At 38.8% G+C, this 25408-nt stretch overlaps 1 protein-coding gene across 1 annotated transcript; it reads left to right on the top strand.

Annotated features, from left to right (window-relative positions):
* Window positions 1–3437: 3437 nt before the first annotated feature.
* LOC143622044 (mitogen-activated protein kinase 9-like) lies at window positions 3438–16728 on the top strand. Its single transcript, XM_077093295.1, has 11 exons — window positions 3438–3634; window positions 4194–4725; window positions 4817–4876; window positions 5601–5610; window positions 14009–14148; window positions 14765–14920; window positions 15365–15500; window positions 16103–16178; window positions 16258–16348; window positions 16434–16610; window positions 16693–16728. Exons 1-11 carry the CDS (start codon window positions 3438–3440, stop codon window positions 16726–16728), a joined length of 1611 nt encoding a protein of 536 aa, XP_076949410.1.
* The last annotated feature ends 8680 nt before the right edge of the window (window positions 16729–25408 follow it).

The following is a 25408-nucleotide window of genomic DNA, read 5'->3' as shown; positions in this document are numbered from 1 at the left end:
AAGTGATTTGAAATAACTTTTAAGGACTAGGTTCCTCACATGTTAATCATGTCATATGACGCCTTTTTTTTATTGCTCTCCTTTTCTTTATTTTTTTTATATTTCAATCATATGTGACAAAATTCAATTTTCTGCTTTCATGTGGTTGTTAGTAATTATATGCATATACGCCTCAAATAATGGTGTTTTACGCTATGTAAAGACTGCAAAAATTTAGCATACAAACCAGTTCATGATGTGACTCTTTGTTGTAGATGGATAACTGTTTCGCCCTTAGGAACAGAAACAATCCCTACTATTGCAGTCCCATCTAATACATACATATTATTTTCCCCTCTGGACATGACATAACTACCATTGAACTCTTTGTTACCCTAGCTTAGCCATTTTTTAAACTTACAACATACCCATTTCTTTCAAATGTACCCAATGAAAACAGATTATTGGTTAATGATAACCTATTGGCATAAGTACTTAATAAAACTTGACTAATAGGCAATATCTAAATTTTATAAACCAGACTAATTATAACGGGACGGGCCTAAAAACTAATTGAATATACAAACAACATTTATGAACAAGTTATGTGTTCATGTTCGTCCGCTTTACTAACCAAACAAAAAATGTTTGTTCAAGTTCGCTCGTTTAATAAATAAACGAACATAAACTAACTTCTGGTTGCGTTCTATTTGTTTATATGATGTCAGGATCATTTTCAAGAATCATGTTTTTTTCATTTGGTTTCTTGTAGTGAGTTATTTTAAGAACTAAGCCGGGATGACCATCGTTGGATTCATGTTGGATTGAACATAGTTGCACACCATATTTGTAATCGAAATAGAGAAATACGTTGGTTATCATATGGTGTGTTTTCTCAAATGTGTATTAGTTTGACAGAGATCATCTTGCAACATCATTATTGTATCGTCAATTGTCACCCGGTAATTGGTCAAAGTTTGGTGCTGATTTGCATGCTACTATTGTCACGTGGCTTTTCTAGGCATTCTATGATTGGAGTGGTCTAACGTGTCATTTTGGAATGAAGATTTATGGTACACTGTTGTGACTTGTGAGGAGTTGTATTTTATTAAATATTTTATGCATATATTTGTATGTTATAATGGACGTGTAAGAGTAAAAATTTGAATTTTTTACTACCTTTTTACATAATGACGTGTGTGTGTGTGTGTCTCTCTCTCTCTCTCTCTCTATATATATATATATATATTACTTGATGATCAATGTTATATTAATATGATTATTTGTGTTTTTAATAACAAGAGTTTCGTTACAAATTAAGGTTAAGATGTGTTCAAAATAAAGTTAAGATTAAAAGTTGTTATAACAAATATTGGACCAAGGATGGTTTAGACGAATCCGGATCTTGATAGCTTGAACTGGTTCTGCTAAGATGAACAACCGTTTTGGATTTTTCTTCCCACTTTGAATATTGAAAGATTCCCGGTTTAAATCTAAAGAGGTTGGACATTAAAAAAACCGTTAGAAACTAAGTGAATAATTTTAAACGAGCTAAATAGGTCGGTTCAATCATGTTAGAGGTGATACAATTTGATTATGTGTTAAGAAAAATCGTCAAAACCTTAACGTACACCGGAATAACCAAATTGTTTTGACCAATAGCAACCCCCCATTCCATAGTCTCATATGAACACTCATATTCTTCTCTCTCATGTATCACATTCAAAAAACATATTAACTTGTTCTCATGGTAAGACGTTGATCGCAAAAAACTCCCACTTGCGGTAAGCTATATGCCAAATGATGGTTCAATTGTTTAGAAAAATCAATGTAAATATGGGTACTACTTGTATGGTGGTTTTTGCCGCTTGAAGGGAACTCATTCGATATACATTCGCTTGTTGTTGCTACCAAAGATCTTATAAAACCATCGTTGCCTCCCCATCGCAACATGTGGGCTTTTGTGAAACATAAAGGTATCCATGGTGGTTTTAGAATTTATAGCAAGTCCATTTGGATATTTAAAAACAACAGAAAATTTGGATATTAAACATTATACTTTAACCTTTACAATCATTTAAAAAAATTGCTTTTATAGCCCGGGAAAGCAAGTCTAGATATGCTTGTGAGGTAAAGTTTTATATTTTTGATATGGTATGCATGTGTACTCAAAGTTACACCACAAATGGCAACTTGTTGACAAAGAGGCCCTTTAACTGGCATGATATAACCAACTATGCTTAATATCATAGTTGCTAATTTCGACAAGAATAATTGACTGATAACATTCAAGTTTTGATATTGACAGAGACAAACGTTTGTTCAAGTTGATAAAAAAGGACCTCAGACCTTGTAAAAATTATGTGAACTATCCGCTAATTTCTTCATGAAGACTACATATGATGTTTTTATGGTGCTTTCGCTACTTTGCTCACCAACCCTATAAAAGTTGTAAAGTTGAAAATATGTCAAGAACTACTAAAACTTTTTGAACATCTATAACTTACCACTTTGAGTACTTGTAAATTGTAATGTCTGAAATCATTTTTCTTTTTAATTTTTAAATCAAATTCCTTAATTTAAGCAGGTACAATCATTGTAGATCGTGGGTTTTGTGAATGCTAATCAACATAAAGGTTTGAATGTGTGTTAAATGGTGAGTAGTTAGAGTTGAAGTTTATCCAGGAGATGAAAGACATACTCAAATTAAAGCGAGTAAATTGTCGGTTAACGAATCGTAAGAAAATGTAAAGAGGTGCGCATACAGCATATGCATATATATATTGGATCGATGATGTTATAACTTATCTTGCAGAAACAAAAAGTTTTTATTTGGTGCCTTACAATCTAACAAGAAAGAATATTAACAAACATTTCATAAAACATGAATCCAATATATGTGCATCCATTGATATTTTAGTGTCCACCCTCTCCCAAAAAAACACCCAACAAATCAAATGCACATGCAGGAACACGCTCATACTGGTAACCCATTACACACCATGCTAAGCACAACAAATTAATTCGAGGAGATAGCTTGTATGAACCCACGGCAACGTGCGGACACTTTTGCTAGTATGATTAATAAATATGAAACAATTATTAAAGCCGGGTTTAATTGTTAAACCGTTGAATGATCACCACTGTAACCCAACAATTTGAACTAGTTCAAGACGTAAGGGTCCCATATTTTTATACACTTATCTAATATGTTTTCTAGGACGTTTATGTATGGTTTCATTATGCTTATTTTTTATCTATTCCGTTACAAGTTAACCTTAAACCCGTCAAAACCAAATGAAACAAACCCCTAGCCAGCAGAAGATGGCTGTCGAAGACACAACATCTCTTGTCTTTTATCCTCCAATAAAAGAAATCCATGAAATTAATTAAGTCAACACATATCCCAGAGAAGAGAGAATTAAGGACCACTAAGTAGCTGGAGCGTGTTTTATGTTATGGGGATTTCAACACTCGTGGACGGGATTCGTCGGTGGTTACAACGTCACAATTCTGTTACTTGTTCCACTATTCCCAATGCCGATGAATATTATCAACCCACCCATTTCACAACCCTTCAAGATGTCGATCGCTCTGCACTTAACAAGATCAGAGTTCCAAAACGAATTGAGTCTATCATGGATCCTCTCAAAAGGCTTCTTATTTAATTCTTCATTCGTATTCATTTCATTCTTAATTTTGGACATTATTATTTGAAATAAATGGGAATAATATGCATTTTTGTTAGATTCTGGTGTCATTTTCTTTCTCTTTGAATTAGGAGAACATATTTTTGTCTGTTTATGAAGTTTAATTAAATATCCATTTATTGTTTTCTTTTCTCTTGATTTATTTAGTTAATCCCATTTGACTTTGTTTAGTTTATGAACCTATTATGGTTTAATAATGCTTTTGCTTTCTGTTTGATACTGTCATTTTCTTTGAATCATGAGAAAGAAGAAACTTTTCGTAAAATGTACACAGCCCCCTAAAGTGTACACATGCTTGCTTGTGTGTCACATCATACATACTACGGGGTGCATGACTTTTTTGTTTTTTTTGCATACAGCCTGAATGATGTGGCCCTCATGCTATCAGTATGACCATTTTTGTTTGTGTGTTGCAAAAATATAGATTCTTGCTAGACTGCAATAGTGTTTTTAATCCTTGGAGAAGTAATATAAGGATTCATACCTCTTTTTTTTTTGTTATCAGCTGGAACGAGAGTTCTTCACGGAGTATGGTGAAGCGAGCCGATACGAGGTTCAAGAAGTTGTTGGAAATGGAAGTTATGGTGTTGTAGGGTCAGCTACCGCCACGCACACAGGCGAAAAAGTCGCAATCAAGAAAATTAATGATGTTTTTGAACATGTTTCTGATGCCAAACGGATCCTGAGAGAAATCAAACTCCTTCGATTACTAAGGCGTCCGGATATTGTAGAAATTAGACATATTATGCTTCCGCCTTCTAGACGAGAGTTTAAGGACATTTATGTGGTTTTTGAGCTAATGGAGTCGGATCTTCATCAAGTAACTAGAGCCAATGATGATTTGACACCCGAACATTATCAGTTTTTCTTGTACCAATTGCTTCGCGGGTTGAAGTATATTCACTCAGCTAATGTATTTCATAGAGATTTAAAGCCTAAAAATATTCTTGCGAATGCTGACTGTAAGTTGAAGATTTGTGACTTTGGGCTTGCGCGGGTGTCGTTTAACGATGCTCCATCGGCTATATTCTGGACTGTGCGTGTTCTTTTTTTTTTTACTTTTGATATTTAATATTATTTTGATATACAATATTTTTGCTTACATAATTTTTCTTAAATTAACGCAGGATTATGTTGCGACTCGATGGTATCGTGCTCCTGAATTGTGTGGCTCCTTTTTTTCTAAGGTATGGGTTCATTTGGGCTGTATTTTATTTCAAGCGGGTCAAAATAAAAGTCAAAGCTAAAAGGGTAACAATGTTAAATGGGTCAAACAGGTCATACTAATTGAAAGTCAATCGTAGTCTATCTTTACTGGATACAAACCTTCAAAGTTGTTTTCTCTGGTATTTAAATTCTATTGCATAAGTCAGATTTTTTTCTCTAATCGTAATTAACATATTAAGAATTATTTATTAAATTTTCACAAAAATGGACAACTATTATTTTGTGTCAACCTCCACTAACAAATGATCCGTTTAACCATTTTGACCTGTTATCCAACCACCTGACCAAATCAATTTGCAAATTCAACTTGTTTACTAATTGGTCAAACTAAAAAGTTAAAAGCTAAAAGGGGAACAATGCTATGTCAGACTGGTCATACGAATTTTAAAGTCAACAATAGTCTATTTTTACTGCATACAACCTTAAAATGAATATATTTGATATTCAAATTCAATTGTAATAACTTGGTTTTTATCTGCAATCGTAATCAACACATTAGTTATTTATTTAACAAAACGAAAGACTAGTTTTTTGTTGGTTCAATCCGAACCGTTCAGTTTCAACTGTTTTGACCTGTTACCCAACCCACCTAATTAACTCATTTTTCTACCTTTAACTTCTATTTGTGGAATTTTTATTTTTGAAAAATGGAAATCGCGATTGCTAAGATGTTTTGTTTTGCAGTATACTCCTGTGAAGAAACACTAATCGACCCCGGGCAGATTACGGATAATCTGGGGGTTAAATAGATGTTTCCCACGAGGGGTTAGATCCGGCAAAGATGGTTCTTCTGATAACCTGCAAAACAGACACCGTGAGCTCGTCACTGAGAAGGGGGGGTACCTCCTTGTGACCACCCTCCGGCGTGAGAATCAGACTAGATTGCTCTTGAATATAAGTGTATATTAAGAGAATGACTAGAGCAGATATCAGGTAATATATCAAGATATGAGATATGAGATAAGATATAAGATAAGATATATGATGATCATACCATTCCAAGGTGTTGGAGTATTTATAGCCGAAGGTAGGTTTCCAAGAAGGTACAGCCGGCTGAATAGTGTTCCTGTTCTGCCAACTGTGGGCTACGCACATGCCATGCTGGTGGTTGGTGGGTAGGCAGCGGCTGATAGTGACCAGGCCGGCTGTGTACTATTCCTGTTCCACCAACTGCAGGCTATGCACGACCTCCGACAGGTTGGTGAGTAGGCAGCGGCTAATAGTGACATACAGTACAAGAGCGTGCTGCTCGTCATACTGTTGTCAGCGAGCTGTCGTATCTTTGGCCAGATCTTTTGTCCATACCTCGTCAGGTACAGTACAAAAGATCCTCCAGTATCGTACGGACTGGCTCATCTGGGCGGAGTATTCCCGGCTTTGCTCATTCCTTCTTCAGGTGATATTACTGAATTATTATGAGAGTTAAGTGCCTTGTGCGTGTAGCTTTGCTGCGCAGGTAGCCTTCCCTGATGGCTTGTATCCGCAGCTGCGGGAACAGGCAGAGTACTTCACCATTGGGAGGCTTTTCCTGCGGGAACAGCTTGCGTACTGCGCGTAAGGACGTCACGTCTCTGAGCATGGTGGGTCCTGCGGATCCAGTTGGTCTCTGCGCAGACGTCCCTTTAAGTTAAGTCTTGCGGGTTCAACCGCGCAGACGTCCCTTTTCAAGGTGAGTCTTGCGGGTCCAACTGGGCTCTGCTGGGACCTACCTCTTCAAGTCCCCCCAGTCCAATGTTCTTCTCATGAATTGTTAATAAGTGAGGTGAACTTTTGGACTTTAAGCAAAGGGTTTTGAAAAGGGTTTAGTTTTAAGGTTTTCCATGGGGATTCTTCCCGCGGAAGTCCTAATGTCACGTGCAGAAATTCCAGACTTTCCTGCTTGATCTTTGGGTATGATGCGGGTAGGTCTGTAACCTCCTCGCAAGTCAGGAGCGTTGAGTTCCACTTGTGTAGATTCTCCTTGAGGTTTTGGTAGTTTTGAACATAGTGATCAATTATGTTTAAACAACCAATTCCATCTTGGAGCTTCAAACAATCTGGTTCTCGACGTTCCCGCTATGCGGGGATGTTATTCCCGTTTCCGCAAGCACGGCCCAGAAGATCCTTCTTGGTTTCAATTCCCTGCGGAGTGCTAGGTATGTGAAGGGTTTCGCCTTGACACTGTACCCGCACTCGTCTTATAGTTACTTTACTTCCAAGGTATTCCTGGTTTCAATTCCCTGCGGGTGCTAAGTATGTGAAGGGTTTTGCCTTGACACTGTACTCGCACCCGTCTTATGGTTACTTGGTTGCCGACGTATTCTTGGCTTCAATTCCCTGCAAGTGCTAAGTATGTGAAGGGTTTTGCCTTAACACTGTACTCGCACCTGTCTTATAGTTACTTGGTTGCCAAGGTAAAGGGTATATTCCCGCTTACTTTTGAATCTTTTTGAAAATTTGAAATTCGAAGAGTTGGTGAAAGGATAAGAACAGTCCAAACTGTTGAAACGTCGTCCGACGGTTCCTTCTGACTGTGTCAGGACGTGCAGGAAGTTATGGCGACGTGACAGTACATGGTCATTCCAGACGCTTTTTCAGGCGCGTGGGCGCGATTTTTCGGGCGCGTGGCCGCGAAATTAATGGCACGCGTCGTTTCAACAGCTGTTGCCAGCTTGCTCTTTGCCACGTGTCATAGTTTCATTGCACCTGCGATTTCTCTCTCTTCCGCATTAAATTCATCGCATTAATTGCGATGAGTATATAAAGGGCGAGAGGGTGCACCTTAGTCTACACTTTCACTTCTCTCTTCATCTTCTAAACGATTTCCGGCGAATACTCACTATTCCGTCGAGCATTCTTCTGAAATCGTTTCTGTACATCCAAAACATGTCTTCTACCCGTGATTTTGAGGCCACTGCCGAGGAGTCTGAGTTGTTCGTCGAGAACCCGACGTCGACGTCTCGAAAAGGACGACAAGAGCACTGCTGGCGAGTGCCAGTGTGCTCTTCCGGCCGACCTCTATCAGTACGTCATCCGGAAGTTCATGCTCGAGCCATTCAAGCCTGAGTTTCCGGAGCCACACCAGAAGGTGTACGATGCCCCTAAGGGCAAGATAGGGGTGTACGCTGCATTCTTCGTTTATGGGAATCTCAGGTTCCCATTGACGAAGTTTGTATACCGTGTCTTGGAGAGGCACGGTGTGCATCTGACGGAGGTACACCCGATGGCGATCGCCAAGATCCGCCACTTCGAGTGGGTGTGCCTCATTCTGGGCGTGGAGCCCCACGTTGATCGGTTGATGAACTTCTACTCCTGGAGGTGCATCCAGGGGTGGTACACCTTGGTCAATCGCATCAAGGGTTTGAAGATCTGCGCTACCGAGCGCAGTCTTCGGTCGTGGAAGCGGGAATTTTTCTATATTTCCGCTTGCGTCGTCCCCCTTGCGATGACGTTTAAGAATGGGAGAGCACTCCCCGCCCTTCACGCCCTCAACCACCAGGAGGCGGAGTGGTTCGCCAAGATCTCCCGGATCCAGACTCCGGTGTACCGCTTTGCGGAGTCCGGGATGGTGATGCTCGGGATGAGCCGGGTGTGGAAGGAGGCGTCCCAGATTCCCATCGTCCTCGAATACGGTTTGAACTTTGTCCCTTACGGTATGCTCTGTCTTATTTGTTGATATAGGTTTTTCTTCTAACTGTTTCTTTTTTTATTTCAGAGGGAAACGACTTGCAGTCTCTCCTGCAGCCGCGGGAGAGTGATGGTCCCGCTCGGATGGGTACTCGTGCTCTAGATGAGAACGAGTTGCCCATCCTTGAGCAGACGGCGGATCGGTTCGTGGAGGTCTACCCGCCAGGCCACGAGATCCTGAGCGCCAGGCGGCCAGGTAAAGAACTTTTTGACCCTCGCCCTCTCAATGCTCAAACCTCTGCGGGAATTCCTCTAATTTTTTCATCTTCTGATGAGGAATCCGCAGATGGTCCTTTATTGGCGAGGAAGAAGAAGGCTGCTGGCGGGAAGGGGAAGGCGAAGGTTGCCTCCACTGCCGATCCGGTGAATCGGTCTGATTCAGAGACCGAAAGCGATGAGGTGGCGGGGAACCCTGGTGGTGATAAGACCACTGCTCCGGAGGCTGAGACGACTGTCACCTCCGAGCAGCCCAGGACTACGACGGTGAGCGGCGTGAAGAGGCCGGCTCCATCGGGTTCGTCCCCGCCTGTTCGCACCTTTAGGCTCAAGAAAACCCGTAAGTACAAACTTCCTTTACTTTTAACTTCATATCTTTACGCCATTATACTTATATATCTTGTCTTCGTGCAGGCGTGGATGCTACCGCATTCCAGGGTGGAGCGGGGAGGAGCACATCCGGACCCATGACGGTAGGCTTGGTCAACCTACCTGAGGCGATGACCCAGGCGACTGCGCCTGCTTCAGTTGGTTCAGTTGCTCACCTTGTTGAGCCAACTGTTTCAACTGTGACGACATCTCCGCCGGCTGTCAGTGCCATATTCACTGATTCTTTCACTGAGCCGGCGGTGAGTGTTTCTGTGGATTCTTCCGCAGCCACGGCCGCGGTTGTGAGTTCACCTCCGGTGAGTTCACCTCCGCTGGTTTCTACCACGGCGGCCTCCGCTATGCCTCCTCCGGCGCCGACGACTACGGCCGGTCCTTCAGGTATGTCCGGGGTTGGGGCGTCAAGCCAATCTCTGCCTCCTTCCCATCTGCCTGACCTCTTGGATGGATATCCGTTAGGATCGGGTGATGGGTTTGGCGGCTACAGGCCTGTCGTCGACCCTACAGGTGCGTAGGGTTATTTTGGCCTTTATTTTATATATATATTTTTTATTATCATCTTTTCCTAACTGCTTTTTGCTTTTGCAGTGTCGGATTCCAATGAAGTGTATGTTCCACGATGGAGCATCCGCCGAGGAACAACCCTTCGGACGCCTGTAGAATGCGTCGAATGGGCGCGCCACGCCGCCCCCGCTGGTGCGCTGGGGGAAGCCATGTCCAGCTACCAGGAGGGTAGGCTGTCGAATGAACTGCGGATTCTCCTTGCCCGGATGCAGTCGCGCGTCGAGTTACTTTGTCGTGAAAACGACAAGTTAAAGACGGCGCGTAGCCTGGAAGTGTCTCAGGCGCGGGCCATCCGGGAGGAGAACAAGAGGCTTGCCGCAGTGGCTGCGGAAAAGGAGAAGGCCTTCCAGGCCCTTGAAGTTGAAGTTCAGGCCCGTCTCGAGGCCCGTTCCAAGGCTGCCCAAGCTGTTAATGAACAGCTTTGGCTGGCTAAGGAAACTGCACGGAACGCAACTGAGAGGGCCACCAAGGCTGAAGCTGTTGCTGAGCCTCTACGCATTGAGAATGAGGAGCTTAAAGCCAAGCTAGAGAGGCTCCAGCAGGCTCATGATGCCTTGGCTATGGAAGACGCCAAGAAGCTCCAAGAGATCTTGGACCAGAGGGGCGTGCTTGACCACACTGAGCGGAAGCTAAAGGGCGTTGAAGAGGCTGCTGCTAAGGAAGTGTTGCTCGCCAACCTTAACAAAAGTGAAGCCGAACGCGCCCGTAACCAAGCTCAAGCCGCCCTCCAGGAGGCTCTGGTTGCCAAGGAATGGCTTCTTCGAGAAGCGTTGTCTCAGGTATGCGTAATTTCATAATATCTTTACGCTTTTCTTTGTAAATAGAAAAGGTTTTGATACTTGTATATTTTTTTTTGTAGGTTGTGCATCGAGTCTTCACGGACACATCATACGACGATGCCATGAGCGCAGCCCTCAACGCTTCTCATGAGGATGGGGAAAAGGCCGGCTTCCTGCTTGGTCTAGGGTTCGTTGAGAAAGGCATCCCGCCTTCCAACTTCCCTTTATATGATGTGGATACTGAAGCTGTATAGACCAAGCAGTGAACCAGTATGCCGCCTTCCCGCATCCGGTGGTGGAGAATGTGAACGAAGTTGCTGCTGCTGATAATGGGCTAGCCATTCTAAAGACCTTCCTTGAACCGCCACAGCCAACTGATGGTGCGTGTACAAGTGGGTTTGGAGGGAGTGGTCCTGAAGCTTGAACCTTAAGATCCCTTCCCATTGTTATTTATAGGTTTACATTATATAGATTTATATTCATGTAGGCGGGTAGTTACCCGGCCATTCTTGTAATGAATTATTATGAATTATAAATCTTTGTGCGGGTAAGACCGCTACTTTCACTGGATGACTTGCTTTATAAACGTTATATGACTTGCTCGTGCACACTTTAGTTTAAATTAGCAACTTTCCAAGTGTTCTGAATAAGTTAACCTTTGAACGTGGTAGATAATAGGTTGAAGTTTTGCTTCCTCCTTCGTGATTGTGCGGGTAAGACCATCACTTGCACTTAGTAGGATGGCTAAACTTTACCTATATCTGACCTGCGTGGAGGTTTTCCTCATCTTTTCGTTAGAAATTTTCTAAGTGTTTAGAATAAGATAACCTCTGAACGTGGTAGATAATAGGTTGAAGTTTTGCTTCCTCCTTCGTGATTGTGCGGGTAAAACCGTCACTTGCACTTGGTAGGATGGCTAAACTTCACCTATATCTGACCTGCGTGGAGGTTTCCTCATCCTTCCGTTAGAAATTTTCTGAGTATTTTGAATAAGTTAACCGTTCGACGCGCAGTTGTCAATAGGTTAGTTCGGTTTCTTCTATCATGATTTGTGCGGTTAGGACCGGCACTTTTATTTAGTGGGATCGCCAAACTTTACCTATAACTGACTTGCGTGAGGGTTTTCCGTTTACTGTGTTTATGCGGGTTTTGCCGCCGTCCACACGCAACAATTTCTTTACACTTATTTATGCGGTGAAAACCGGCATATCAGTGTTGAATAAATTAACCGTTCGACGCGCGGTTTTCAATAGGTTAGTTTGGTTTCCTCTATCATGATTTGTGCGGTTAGGACCGGCACTTTCATTTAGTGGGATCACCAAACTTTACCTATGACTGACCTGCGTGAAGGTTGGCCGTTTTTTGTGTTTATGCGGGTTTTGCCGCCTTCCACAAGCAACGACTTACTTCCCCACTTATGTATGCGGTGAAGACCGGCATATTAGTGTGGAAAGTTCATTAAGTATAAATGTAAGACCATCAGCATCAATGTGATAAGGAGAATCATTTCCATTAGAAGTGGCTCTGGGCCTTTTCTTTTACAAGTTTGGAATTGATCTACATGCAGATTGTGAAATTGAGCTCCCTTCCATGTTCTTGGGAGTGTCATCGAGCCTTTCGAGCCGATATGCACTTGGTTCGGAATCTCGTTGTTTACGCAGTATGTAGTCTCCAACATTGAAGCTGCAATTTTATTCGTGTTTTCCCCAACTGGGGTTCTACACGCATCAGCCTGCTCAGCGTTCGTTACGCCACGAGGTGCGCGAGCGTCCCATCTCTGACAAATGCTTCGACGATGTCCTTCACGTCTGTGCATTCTTCAGTGTTGTGGCCTTTTGTCCTGTGAAAGTCACAGTATTTGCTCCGATCAGCATTGTGACGATGTCGGATTATTGGAGCATTTGGCCATGGGAGCTTCTCAGTGGCGAATATCTCGGTGACGCTTTTGGTGAGTGGCGTCCATCTGGAGTTCTGGTTCGACTGTACGTTATCCCTTCCGCCTAACCGATGTTGCAAGTCGGATGAGGTGTCAAAGTTTACCCTTGACTGCCAAATGCCTAGCTTCCGCTTTTTGTTTAGTCGGGCGGTAAGGACGTTGTCTTCTCTTGTTTTCTGGGTGTAGAGGTTTGTGCTCTGGGGGAGATCTCTACCCAGTTGCTTCTCCGTTTCCGCAAAGCGTTTAGCTGCTGTCATGATGGCATCCCATGTGGATGGCATGCCATCTTTACCCGTTAAGGTGCGGATGAGCTCTGGGTCATTCGCGCCCTGGATGAAAGCAGCGCGAACAAGATCTTCGCTAATATTACCCAGACTTAGCTTCTTTGAGTTGAAGCGAGTGATGAAGTCTAGCAAAGATTCATCTTCCTCTCGAATGCAATTGAGGATTGTCCATTGCTCTTCGGTATACTTTCTTTGTTGGCTGAAGTGTTGGCTAAACTTCTGCTGGAAGTCTGCCCAATCGTAGATGTGGTGGACCGGTAGACGATCGAACCACGCTCTAGCTACCCCAACAAGCGTCATTTGGAACATGTAACACCACGTAGGTTCCGTCCAACTACTGACGGTTGCCCCCGCTATGAACCTGTTCAAATGATCGTCTGGATCAGATATACCATCGTAAGTGCCGATGTTGGACATCTGTTTGGCACTTTTCGGGGCGATTGCTTCCGCAATGTCCCTTGCAAATTTGGACGTTCCCGCCTTTGCAGCAGTTGGTCTAAATGTTTTGGAGAAGTCACGTGGGTTTCCACCCACGTTTTTTAGTTTGAAGGTTTCTCCAAAATGCCTTCTCGGTTGGGAGTCCGTTTCCTTACGCTTCCCTTTCGCCCTATGACGAGGGTTTGCGTCACTAGCGGATTCCTCCGAATCATCGTCCAAGTACTCTCCGAATTCATTAGCCTGTTGGAGTGAACGTAAGCGTTCATCCAACTCAGCTTGGAATTCTTTTTGACGTGCTTCTGCCCACGCTTTAACTTCATCGAGTGTTTGGCGGGGGAGCCTCGTTCGTTGTCTTTCTAACTGGGTATCGGTGAATCCCAGTGAGCGATTATTTACTGCACTTGCCCCAGCTCGGGTAACTGGGGTAGTGTTCATAAAATTTACTGCACTTGTCCCGGCTTGGGTAACCGGGGTAGTGTTCGTAAAAACTGTGTAGTCACCGGTATTCCCCCCAGTAGCTGGGGTTGTGGTTACCGGGGTTTCTTTAACCATCTTTCCAGAAGTTTTGAGAAAACTGAAAAAGAATTTAAGTTCTAGCTTTTATGCACGGATGGCGCCAATGAAGAAACACTAATCGACCCCGGGCAGATTACGGATAATCTGGGGGTTAAATAGATGTTTCCCACGAGGGGTTAGATCCGGCAAAGATGGTTCTTCTGATAACCTGCAAAACAGACACCGTGAGCTCGTCACTGAGAAGGGGGGGGGTACCTCCTTGTGACTACATACTGCGTAAACAACGATGTTGGAGACTACATACTCCTATTGATATATGGAGCATTGGATGCGTATTTGCAGAAATGCTTACGGGTAAACCGTTGTTTCCGGGAAAGAACGTGGTGCATCAGTTAGATCTCATGACCGATTTGCTTGGAACTCCTCCTCCCGAAACTATTTCTAGGGTGAGCTCTTTCATTTTCTTATTCATCTATGTCAACATTGGTTAAAATTAGGTACTTTATGGTATTTGTCAGGTTTGATTGACCTGAAACATTTTTGTGCAATGTTTTTTGATAAACAATTGGCGTGTCAAATACTACTCTGAACTGATTTAGAAGGTTTTATGCGTTACAAATTCACTTTAGGTGATATTTGACCCGTTCGGCTAGTTTCCTTTGTGGTAATTTTCTTTTCTGATACCTTTTTGTAGAGTTGTTAGCGAGCCGAACTTAACCGAACCAAACTTGAGCATGCCTAAGCTCGAGCCTAGCTTGTTTAACAGTGCTCAAGCTCACCTCGTTTGGATCTTTATATCTACTAAAGCTTGAGCTCGGCCCATCAAAGTTTTCAACTCGGCTCGAGCTTGTTTTAGACGAGCTTATTTAAGGCTTGAGCTTTAGCTCGAGTTCAAACTCGTTGAGGCTCAGCTAGATTCGAGCTTTTAGAGAGTTTTTCTCGACTCATGAGTAGCACCCAACTTGTTAGAAATAAAATTATCACACTGGTTGACTGGTTTATAGGTAAGTAGGTTGAAATACCGATTTAACTTTTAACAAAAGTTGATATTTAAATATGCAGATTCGCAATGAAAAGGCAAGAAGATATCTTAATAATATGCGGAAGAAACAACCTGTTCCTTTCACACACAAATTTCCAAATGTAGATCCTTTGGCTCTTAAACTACTCGAACGCCTAATTGCATTTGATCCCAAAAACCGCCCATCAGCTGAAGAGGTGTGCTACCAAATACTCTGCCCTTCACGCTTTTAGTACCCGTAAACGTTGTTATAAATAGTTTCATTTGGTATAAAAAAACAAATTATATATTAAAATTAAATGTAAAAAGTCGTGATTGTGTGAAAGTGCAAGTATGTTTGTAGGATATTAAATATTCATTAGTAACTTGCATAAAATTACTTCATAACTTCCATATGTATGTAACCATTAAAATACTTGATTTGTGCAAGTGATCAGCAGTAAATAATGAGTATTTAATGTCTTAAAAACATCCTTACTAATACTTACATTTTCACTTAATCACCACTTTTTACATTTGGTTTTAATATTTAATTTGTATTTTTATACCAAATGAAGTTCTTTATACAAAAGTGTTTAAAAGTAATGGTAAATATTCAATGTTGTTTTTTTTACTGATTACATTCATGCTTTCTTTTATAGTCACTAGCCGATCCTTACTTTAACGGGCTGTCAAATGTGGAGCGAGAACCAGCCACACAACCCATATCGAAACTTGAATTCGAGTTTGAGAGGAGGAAAGTGGGAAAAGATGATGTTAGAGAGTTAATTTATCGAGAGGTTTGGTTATGGTTTAGTTTTCGTTATTAATAAGTTTATGGTCCGATTTCAAAATGTTGCTCCGCACAGAATGGTTTCGTTTAGAATTATTTTTTTTTTAAATTTAGTCGGTCGGTTTGGGAATTTTTAACAGTATCAAACGGTTTGGTTTATGGTTTATGCTCGAAATTAGTCTATAGAAGCACTAACAGACCCGTAGAATCTTTGGGCTAGGTAACTTAATATGTTTTACATGGGCCTCTAATGATTTTTATATGGATTATACACTTGTTTATTTCAATTGTATTTTATACAGTCTTTTACTATAAGCACCCAACAAACCCAACATGAAACCATACTTGTTGCTTAGGTTTACAATGGTAAAAACCGTTCCTAACAGCATGGTTGACAGTTTAACGTAAAACCCAACAATTCCTAAAACCCCTTATTAAAGGTTTGCTTTCGGTTCGGTTTTAGTTTTCAATCGTTTGGTTTACAATGGTCAAAAACCGTTGCTAATGATTTGGCTTACAGTTTGACTAAAACCCGTCAAAGATGGACTGTGAACACCCTTCTTTATATATATTTTTCTTTCTAACAAATTCTTTGTCTATTATTACCAAATCTTGGAGTATCATCCTCAAATGCTTCAGGAATATTTACGCGGTGGTGAACAGACTAGCTTCTTGTACCCAAGGTAAACAAATATTACATCATTTTCATTAAGTTTTATTAAAATTATTGTCGTAAAATCATTCTATTGTTATATATTTCAGCGGCGTTGATCGATTTAAAAGGCAATTTGCACATCTTGAGGATGGCAAAGGTTGTCCACAGCTAAGGCATCATGCTTCACTTCCAAGGCAAGTTGTTGTATTTACGGTTACATACTTGTTACCATTTTTATTTATTTAAAATTAACTTTTTATAAAATGTGGGGTCGCACAGGGAGCGAGTTCTGGCAGCAAAAGAGGAAGGTAACGCTGAAGAAAACGAGACAGAAAAGCAAACTTCAGAAAACGTGGAAGATGATGAAAATAAAGGAAATTGTAATTCACATAGCTTGTTAAAGAGTGCGAGTATTAGTGCTTCCAAGTGTATAGGTGGGAAAGGAACACGGCCTACAGAGGTACCATCTTATGTTATTTGTGTTGAGTTGACCATTGATCATATACGATTGTATGTTTGACCTTTCGTGTTGACTTTTGTAGGAAGATACCGATGCAGATCAAGAAGACACGAAGTAAGAGGCAGTTCTTTTGTTCCAGGGGCGCAAAAAGTGACATTACATGTTATGGTGAAAAGGCTGTAAATTTAATGCATAATTATGCCTAGTTGACGTATTATTATTTATTCTTTTTTCAAGTAAACCGAGGGTGCAATATTTGTGAAATTTTGTTAGGTTTTTTGCGATGGCTTCATCAATAGTAGACGCCTTTCCATAATCGCATATGAGATGACTTTAAAGCTCGATAATGCGTTACTTGTGCGTGTTAAACAAGATATGTAGCAACCAAAAGTACTCTGATCAAGACTACAATAATCTATCTTCAGTACCAACATCCTAAAAACGCTTAAGTTGTATGTATTTTAAATTTCGTTGGACATCCTTAGTAATATTGTGACTTGTTTACGACGAAGTTAGCTCTTGTATTACCCACTGCAACCGCAAGCACTGAAAATGCTTTTCGGAAATGAAGTACGTGAAGTCCGATTTTAGTAATCGAATGGTGATTAAAATTTAAGCGATAGATGTATTTGTTACATTTAGTAAGACTTGCTTATCAATGTCAAAGTAGATGATGTAATGGTTAGATTTCAAAAAATGAAAAACTCGTAGAGAACAATTTTAAATATATCTACCTATACTATTAAAACAATAGGCTTTTTGGACACATGGCCCGTTTCTATTGATTCATTTGAGTTATTTCCATAAATACTATGCATTTCTAGAATTTCTTGGTAATATAATAATTCAAAAACAAATTAAAAAAAAGATCTTATGTTGAATGGACCGGACCATATCCGTTTTTTTATGTGTTATGACTCATAGCCCGTTACTTCTTTCTAAACTTATTAAATAAAACGCTAAAGAAAAATCAACGGCTCCTCTCATATTATTCTATTGAATCGATTTCGCCTCACTTTCTCCTTTCCAATCTTCAATTCGAATCATAACTGCCGGATATGTCATTGTAGTGTCTACGCAAAGGAGGAAGATGATTTGTCGGTTTCATTCGGTATGTTTTGTTAGTTGGAATATTATTATTACCACACAAAATACTACATGAAAAAAAATATTAAAAAGAACATTACAAAACGCTCATCAAACTCTCAACACATCACCCACTAGCCCCCTACTCTAATAGTGACTTGAGAAAATCCAACTTCAATTTCATTGAACAGTTTAGTTCAAGAATTACCTTTGATAATACTTTGAATTGTTCTAACTCATTCTTCCCCATGTCAACCATAAACAAAACCGAAAGATCTCGGATAGTACTAGCAGACATTTTGACAAGAACCTTCGTAATAACATCCCTGCAATCCATATTATTAGTAAGCATCACGAACTCATGTGCTAGCTTATCACGGCAAGCTTTGTCTGTGGCTACCTGCTCAACAATTTTCATCTTCAAAACTTCCTTAAAATATAATGATGATGAGGCATCCATTATAACTGATTTTGAGATGTGTGGATATAAGTGTGACAAAATATAGCATATATATATAGGAAAAGATCATGGACCAAATAGTAAAAAAAGGACAACAAAACACAAAAGAATTGCAGGTTCACAGACCAAATAGTAAAAGAAATCATAATAAAGAACAACGTTCAAAACTGTATACTCATGGACGCAACATACAAACAGTGTACGAGCGAAGTTATGAGACGCTCATTATACGCTCTTATACGCTTTTAACACGCTAAACCACTGTATCTGGTTTAAAAAGCTAATTTTTAATCTAGTTTTGTACAAAACTTAATTACATTTATTACTACTAATCTGCAAAATTTTGGAAAAAGATTTTCGTAATGATAGTCTACATCAAATCAATTAAATTATATTACACTATGTCAACTACCAAAAAGATTAAAAAGTATATATATCACGCTTAAAACACGCTTAAAATATAATAAATGGCATTTGTGTGATGATGATAGCCTACATCAAACTTAAATGACACTGAATAACTCTATCTCAACTACCCACAATTAATAGATATCCAAATTATGTCTATATATTCACATTCATTCTTGTTATTCAGATCATACAAAAACACTTAAAAAACACACAAAAAATGTTTTCATGTGATAAAACCGTCAAAAGCATGGTGAAAGCCAAACTGGATCTTGAGATAGCAAATGATGAGAAGTTTCAAACCGCCCTTCAACACTCACATGCCTACGTGCTTCAAGAGAAATCAAAAACTCTTGAAGCATATAACGAACTCATGGAGCTACCATACAGTGAGTTCAAGGCAAAAACTGTTGAGTTTCTGAAACAACAGACTACATGCTACGACTCCGTGTATGGTACTTTGGTTGACACGGTTTCAAAATTGTCAGCCAACATGGAGTTCAAGGAAGTTGGCCGTGAGATCATCAAGAAACAGGGGTTGATGGGGTTTGATGATGTTAGTTTTTAGTTTTCTTTTTTTTTAATCTTATGTTGAAAGTTTCCAGGGTATGATGGTCTGATGGTCTACCGCGGGTATAACCCATGCGTTTAAAAATATAAATAAAAGTTTTGATCTAAACGCTTGTGATACGCTTGTCAAACGCTTGACATACGCTTTTGTAAAATAAGTGACTATAAAATCCACAATCTTTGAACAAAAAATTACAATGGCTAACTCTTTCCATATAAAACCCTATACTCACGCTTAAAAGAAAATGGTTAATCTCTCTATCTAAAACGCTATACTCACGCTTGTGATTCATTGTTGTGGTTGCTGCTGCAATGCTTTACAGGTTCTGCTATTGTGGCCAGGTTGGTAACAAGTATGACACTCCCTATAACTCTTCCCATATCGACTAATGGCTATCTCTTTCTTTGATTTAATTCTTTTGTGTGAGCCACGACCCTTGTTTCTAATTCCAGTAGGTACACGAACAGTAACTTCTAATGGTTGTTCAAACCCTAAAACAACAGCAAATCTATCCCTTTTAGATGAACGTACCCTTTCATACCGAGTTAAATCTGTTTTTTCAATCATCAAATTAATCTCATCTCTAACTTTAATCAATTCATCAATATCTACAAAATAACTGTTGATAAGGTATTCACCGACATACTTTATTTCTCTTGAAATTTCTTGATCTTCCTGTTCTGATCTTACCAAACTCTGACATTGGAACTGTTCTGATATTCACCGCAGCCTCTTTCCTCCATCGATCATTTATATATCTTCAAGGGAATTTCTTGACATGATACATATTCATGATGTAGAAAATATGCCGACACAACAAACCATATTGTTCAAATCTTTTGCAGGAGCATGTTGCAGTAGACTCTTCGCCAAACTCACCATCCTTCTTAAACACAACCTAAAAAATGTTAACGCTTATTAAACGCTTGTTAATTAATTAAAAATTAAACAATTTAAACTAAAACACTTACTAAGCGCTCATAATTACCTCCAAAAAACCTGGAACATACGCATTGAAATCCATTATTTTACACCTCAAAAAACCTCCTTCTTCACAAGAACTGAATTGTGAAACACCACCAACAATTTCATTCATTTCATCCTGAACATCATTAAAAATAGATCTTGTATATATCCTAATCTCTTCCCTTTCAAGATAACTTCTGGTTTCTTACTGCGGATACATGTACCTACTATCATGATCACACCGTCTGCCATTGTATCTCTGTATCCCCATACAAATAACAAAATGGTTGAAAAACTCAATTAATGTTAAGTGAGAATTTGTAGCTTGTCCGAAAAAATGGTTTTCGCTCTCTGATCTTGATGCTGTACGCATCAATTCAGACAAAGCTTCGTCTCTATAAAAAGCAGGTATCCAATCAAATATGATTTCATACATATCAGTAAGCCATTTATTCTTGTCAAGCTCAAACTCAACCATTATAGCCTGTCATTTTTCCTCAAATTCAAAAGGACTTATTGAATCCGTCCACACAATATTACATAGCCTACTCTTAAAATCTTCGTTGTTACATAAATCAGCTCCCACCTGATGACAAAAAATATTAAACGCTTATGAAACGCTCGTTATCAAAATATATAATCATGTTACGCTCATAAAACGCTCACATATTAAACATCAAGAAAAGACTATTACCATTAAACGCTTGTCAAACTCTCATTATTTAAATTGCTAAAAACACAGTTAAATCAAACACAAATAAAAAAGTTACCTTGTCAGCAACTTTCTTCATGATATGCCACATACATAACCTATGCCTTGTATTTGGAAACACAGATGCAATAGCTTGCTTCATAGCAGGGTCTTTGAAGAGTAACAACAACCTTCGGTGCGCTACCAAATGACTGAAGTAACATTTACAATAACCATGTGTACGATTCAATAGTTTCAGAAGCTAGTAATCCAGCACCGACAGTCACACCATGACAATGGTTATCAATTGCCATGAACGTTACAAAAACCATCTTGTACCTGTACATAAAAAATCATATAAATGCACGCAAACATATACATACACACAATCATATGCATACACACAAACTTGTTAGTCTTAAATGTAGCATCAAAAGATATAATATCCCCAAATGAAAGATTATTACTCTTTGAAATCTCATCAGCCCAAAACACACGAATTAACTCACGATCGTCATTGACATCATATTCAAAAGAATAATCGGATGAAAATGTTTTCTTTACACACAATCTCTGAACAATAATCTCAGCATCATACTCTCCAATATAACAATTCAAACCTTGTTTAAAATTCTTACAATCATCTTTAGTTGCACCTACTTTTTCAAAACCACCATACTGTGTTCTCATAAGGTTAAACGCTTTAACATGTCCAAGGTTCAAATTAGAGAGCTCATAAATAGCTTCTTCTTGGACATGTGTTAACTTCCTCGTAGAAGGAACAAACTGCATACCAGAATCTGCTACCATTATGATTATGGCTTTCAACAAAATCATGTACTTCAAAAATTACACCGTCACAGAATTTAACTCTAGATGTGCTCTACAACCACATCTAATTGTTGGCCTCTTCCTCCTTTTATAATATGGCTCGCTTGACTCATTACAATCACCTTTTGAATCATACATTTTTGGCTGGCTTGTGACCTTCTTTACAACATGTAAAATACTTGGTCTTTAGTACACCATCATGCATATAAGATCCACCTTTGCGAACCCCAAATCCAGCTTTTTTTAGCATATTCACTATAAAAATGAAATGCTTGATCAATTGACGAAAACATCATTCCTTTGACAGGTTTGTAAAAAGAAGCAACTTTAGGAATGATATATACCCCTTGACCTTCAACCAAAACACTTGAATCATCTATAAAAACATCAAAACAAAGGTGTTGACACCAAAAAACACGCTCATAACACGCTTATATTATATAATACATAAACTACACGCTCATATTATAAAATCAACCATTTTAACAATCCTAATATGCACACGCTCATATTCTATAACATTACAAATAACACGCTCATGATACGCTCATAGTATAAACACCAGAAAATCACACATGTTAAATCACTCCTAATATGAACATGCTCGCAAACTAAACTAATAATTATCATGGGATTCTCATAGAAACTAACATACAGGTTACAGCCAAGATTATAAACATAGTATACATCTACTTTCGATTAGTTCAAACAAAGCAAAAACTTACATTCGCGATTGTCTTCCATTTCAAAACCCTAAATCACAAAAACGATTGAAAATCTGATTCGTATACTCAAGAGAGCTCAATTGATAGTTTCCCGTACAAAATTGTTTGGTAAATAAGAAATTGATTTTGATTAAGCTAAATATCAGGATTGTAACCGTTTATACGCAAATTACCAAATTTAGATTAGGAATCAAAAAGACAAACGTACCCTTCTCGCTTCAAATACATGGGATCTTCTCAACCGTCGCAACTGAATCGAAGGTGTAGATCGACGCTCCCTGATGTCGCATACGGTATTGTATGATAAGCATTAGCGTATTCCATCTTTTCTCTATTCTATTTATGTATATATATATAGGTATTGGATCATTTCAGAAGTTTTTTTACAGCGAGAAGTGAAGGTGTAACTCCATTAATCCCTAATTTCACTCCCTTTCTTATGTGTAGGTGCGTTGTATAGGTGCATATGTATGTGTGTAGGTACATAGGTTTGAATGTGGCTCGGTACATTTATATGTTTGTAGGTAGGTTTGAATGTGTAATTAAGACATAAATACAACCAACCTACATATATGTATGTAACATCATATGAAAGGGAGTGAAATTAGGGATTAATGGAGTTATACCTTCACTTCTCGCACTTCTCGCTGTAATATGCGTACGTATGTTTGTATTATGTTTTGTGAATAGATTTTGTCAGGATTATTGTTTTGTATTCTATGATGTGTGTATAGGCCTATATTAATTTCATAAATTGTTCGTGTAGATTTTAAACAAACAAACATGAGCATGTTCAATTTTTAAATAAACAAACATAAACACAATTATTTATTTGATTAAGTGTTCGTATTCATTTAAAGTTAAATGAACGAATATGACATGCCTTAATGTACGTGTTCGTTCGGTTCGTTTACAGGCATTTGTGTGTATATATTTGTTCATCTTGACTTTTTTGTATTATAGTTCAATTAAGTGTGCAAGTCTATTGTATATGAAAATGTCATAATTATAAGTTTATGCGTGCCTAATTTGCTTGGTTTTAAAGTATTAGTAGTTTGATCGGATATTGATTTAACCATGATTTTGTTAGGTTTCTTGAATCTTGAATCTATAACATTATAATTCAATCACGTCAAGTTTAACTTTTGATTGTCAAACTGCCAAATGTCTGAATATTACTGTTAATTTTGCACCACGATAACTTTTTTTGGCAATTTGGAATAGGCCGGTCTTACAAGTTTAGATCCCAAGGGCATTTACGGAATATAGAAGAGTTTGTGTTACTTTTTTCAGATATAAATATGTCACGTAATATTAACCAAGTTTCAAAAGTGTTAAAATTATGTCACTCATTCAATTTTTTCTCAAACCGGGTCAATAAATCTTCAGATCGATCATCATAGATTTTTTTATTCGTCAAGTAAGCAATGGAGGAGAAGATGTGGGGGTCGGGATTAGATATTTATGTAGTTATATTCAAGAAAACGTTAATTTTATTAAAAATAAAATTCACGCCACTACTCTACATCAACATTAAAAAAGGATAAAAAGATGTCCTTATTAATACAAAAGAAAAACATGTTAAAACCTATAATTTTAAATAAAATATGAATGTTAGTGACTTGATTAAGACACTTTTTAAACTTGAGTGATCAAGTTAGAACACTTTTGAAATTTGGTTACTATCCTACACACTTACCCCTTTTCTTATATCAAAGTTATTATACTATCAAGGATCTATGAGATAATACGATTTTAAAAGGGCGTGTAGTTAAAACGTGCAATTTTGGTCAATCTACGACAATAAAATGCATGTTTTGGTCAATCTACAACATTTAACTGTTTTGCATCCAAAGGTATTTTGGGAGGGTTTTTCATTTTCTTTTAAAGCTAACAATTGAACCCGCATATTGTATAACTGCAGCTGTAAAAGGTTTCATATGGTTTAGTCTTCAAGTAGTGCATAAGGTTTTTATGATCAAGACTACAAATGAAAGTTATTATTAACAAGGTTTAAATGGGTCACAATCAAAGCTAGGAGTTGCTTTATCAAAAACTGAGGTTTTTTTGGTAAGTTCTTTCTATTTTTGTAAGTTACTTTTACATTTATATTAATAAAGTAATTATGTTTTACACAGCATAACTAAACCCTATAAACTAGACCCGCACCAATGATTATGACACACTTCGTGGTTGCTTCATTGGGCATCTCTTAAAGTAAATGATTATCTTCATTTTTTTTTCATTAACCGTACAAAAACATGTATAATGTTAACCATAAAACCAAAGCTTCACTTATAAAACATTCAATATTATATTAACTGTCACATATTTTCACAAATTATTCGTCCTGCTTGTGGTGCGCGCATATAATGTATATATGTGTGAACCCTCGGTTGGGCAAAAGTAAAATTGCACTAATTTTAACGTTATTTTACTAATCTCGTGAAAATAACGTTAAAAGTGTCGGAAGGTTAATCAGGCATCATGTGGTGGCGTTGATAGCCGAAAGACAATGGTACATGCACCAATCAGCCGGTGTCCCAATGATTGAGTGCTATGTGCCTTATGTCCAAGACTTGATGCAAAACTACTATCGAGCCGGGGTCTCATCAGAAGCAGTCTCTCTATCCCTATAGGGTAGGGGTAAGACTGTCTACATATTACCCTCCTCAGACCCTACCATAGTTTGGCTATTGGTGGGATATACTGAGTACGATGATGATGATGATGATGATGATATTTTCACACATTATACAGATTACCCACTTTAGCTTCAAAGTAAAATCCTTGGCAAAAGAATTAGGAACCGATCCAAACTGAAGTGATCTCGAATTAAGAGTCACAAAAAGGACCTGCTCTCAATAATGAAGAAGTGACACGTGGCTAACATGACTGGACGTTTAAACTAGGAATGAATCTTTTTGTAGTGTTCCCTTTACTACAATCAAATTCCCAAACACTGCCCGCTAATAGTTTGGCATGTGTATGGGTTAAAAATGTCAACTATTTTCTGGTACCACTGAAAGTCATCATGAGAAATTTCCGTCCTAGAAAAAA

The sequence above is a fragment of the Bidens hawaiensis genome, unplaced genomic scaffold (genome assembly GCF_021521415.1).
Source record: "Bidens hawaiensis isolate Kalapana, Puna unplaced genomic scaffold, B.hawaiensis_p1.1 tig00003015_1, whole genome shotgun sequence".
NCBI lineage: Eukaryota > Viridiplantae > Streptophyta > Magnoliopsida > Asterales > Asteraceae > Bidens > Bidens hawaiensis.
Note: the sequence above shows the minus strand (reverse complement) of the source record. Positions and strands in the feature narration are given on the sequence as shown.

Bases quoted from the DNA above. Each gene is read 5' to 3' on its own strand.
- LOC143622044 (XM_077093295.1), top strand. From the start codon at position 3,438: ATGGGGATTTCAACACTCGTGGACGGGATTCGTCGGTGGTTACAACGT. The intron at 4,726-4,816 runs GTGCGTGTTCTT...AAATTAACGCAG, and splicing joins CATCGGCTATATTCTGGACT to GATTATGTTGCGACTCGATG. The intron at 14,149-14,764 runs GTGAGCTCTTTC...TTAAATATGCAG, and splicing joins CTCCCGAAACTATTTCTAGG to ATTCGCAATGAAAAGGCAAG.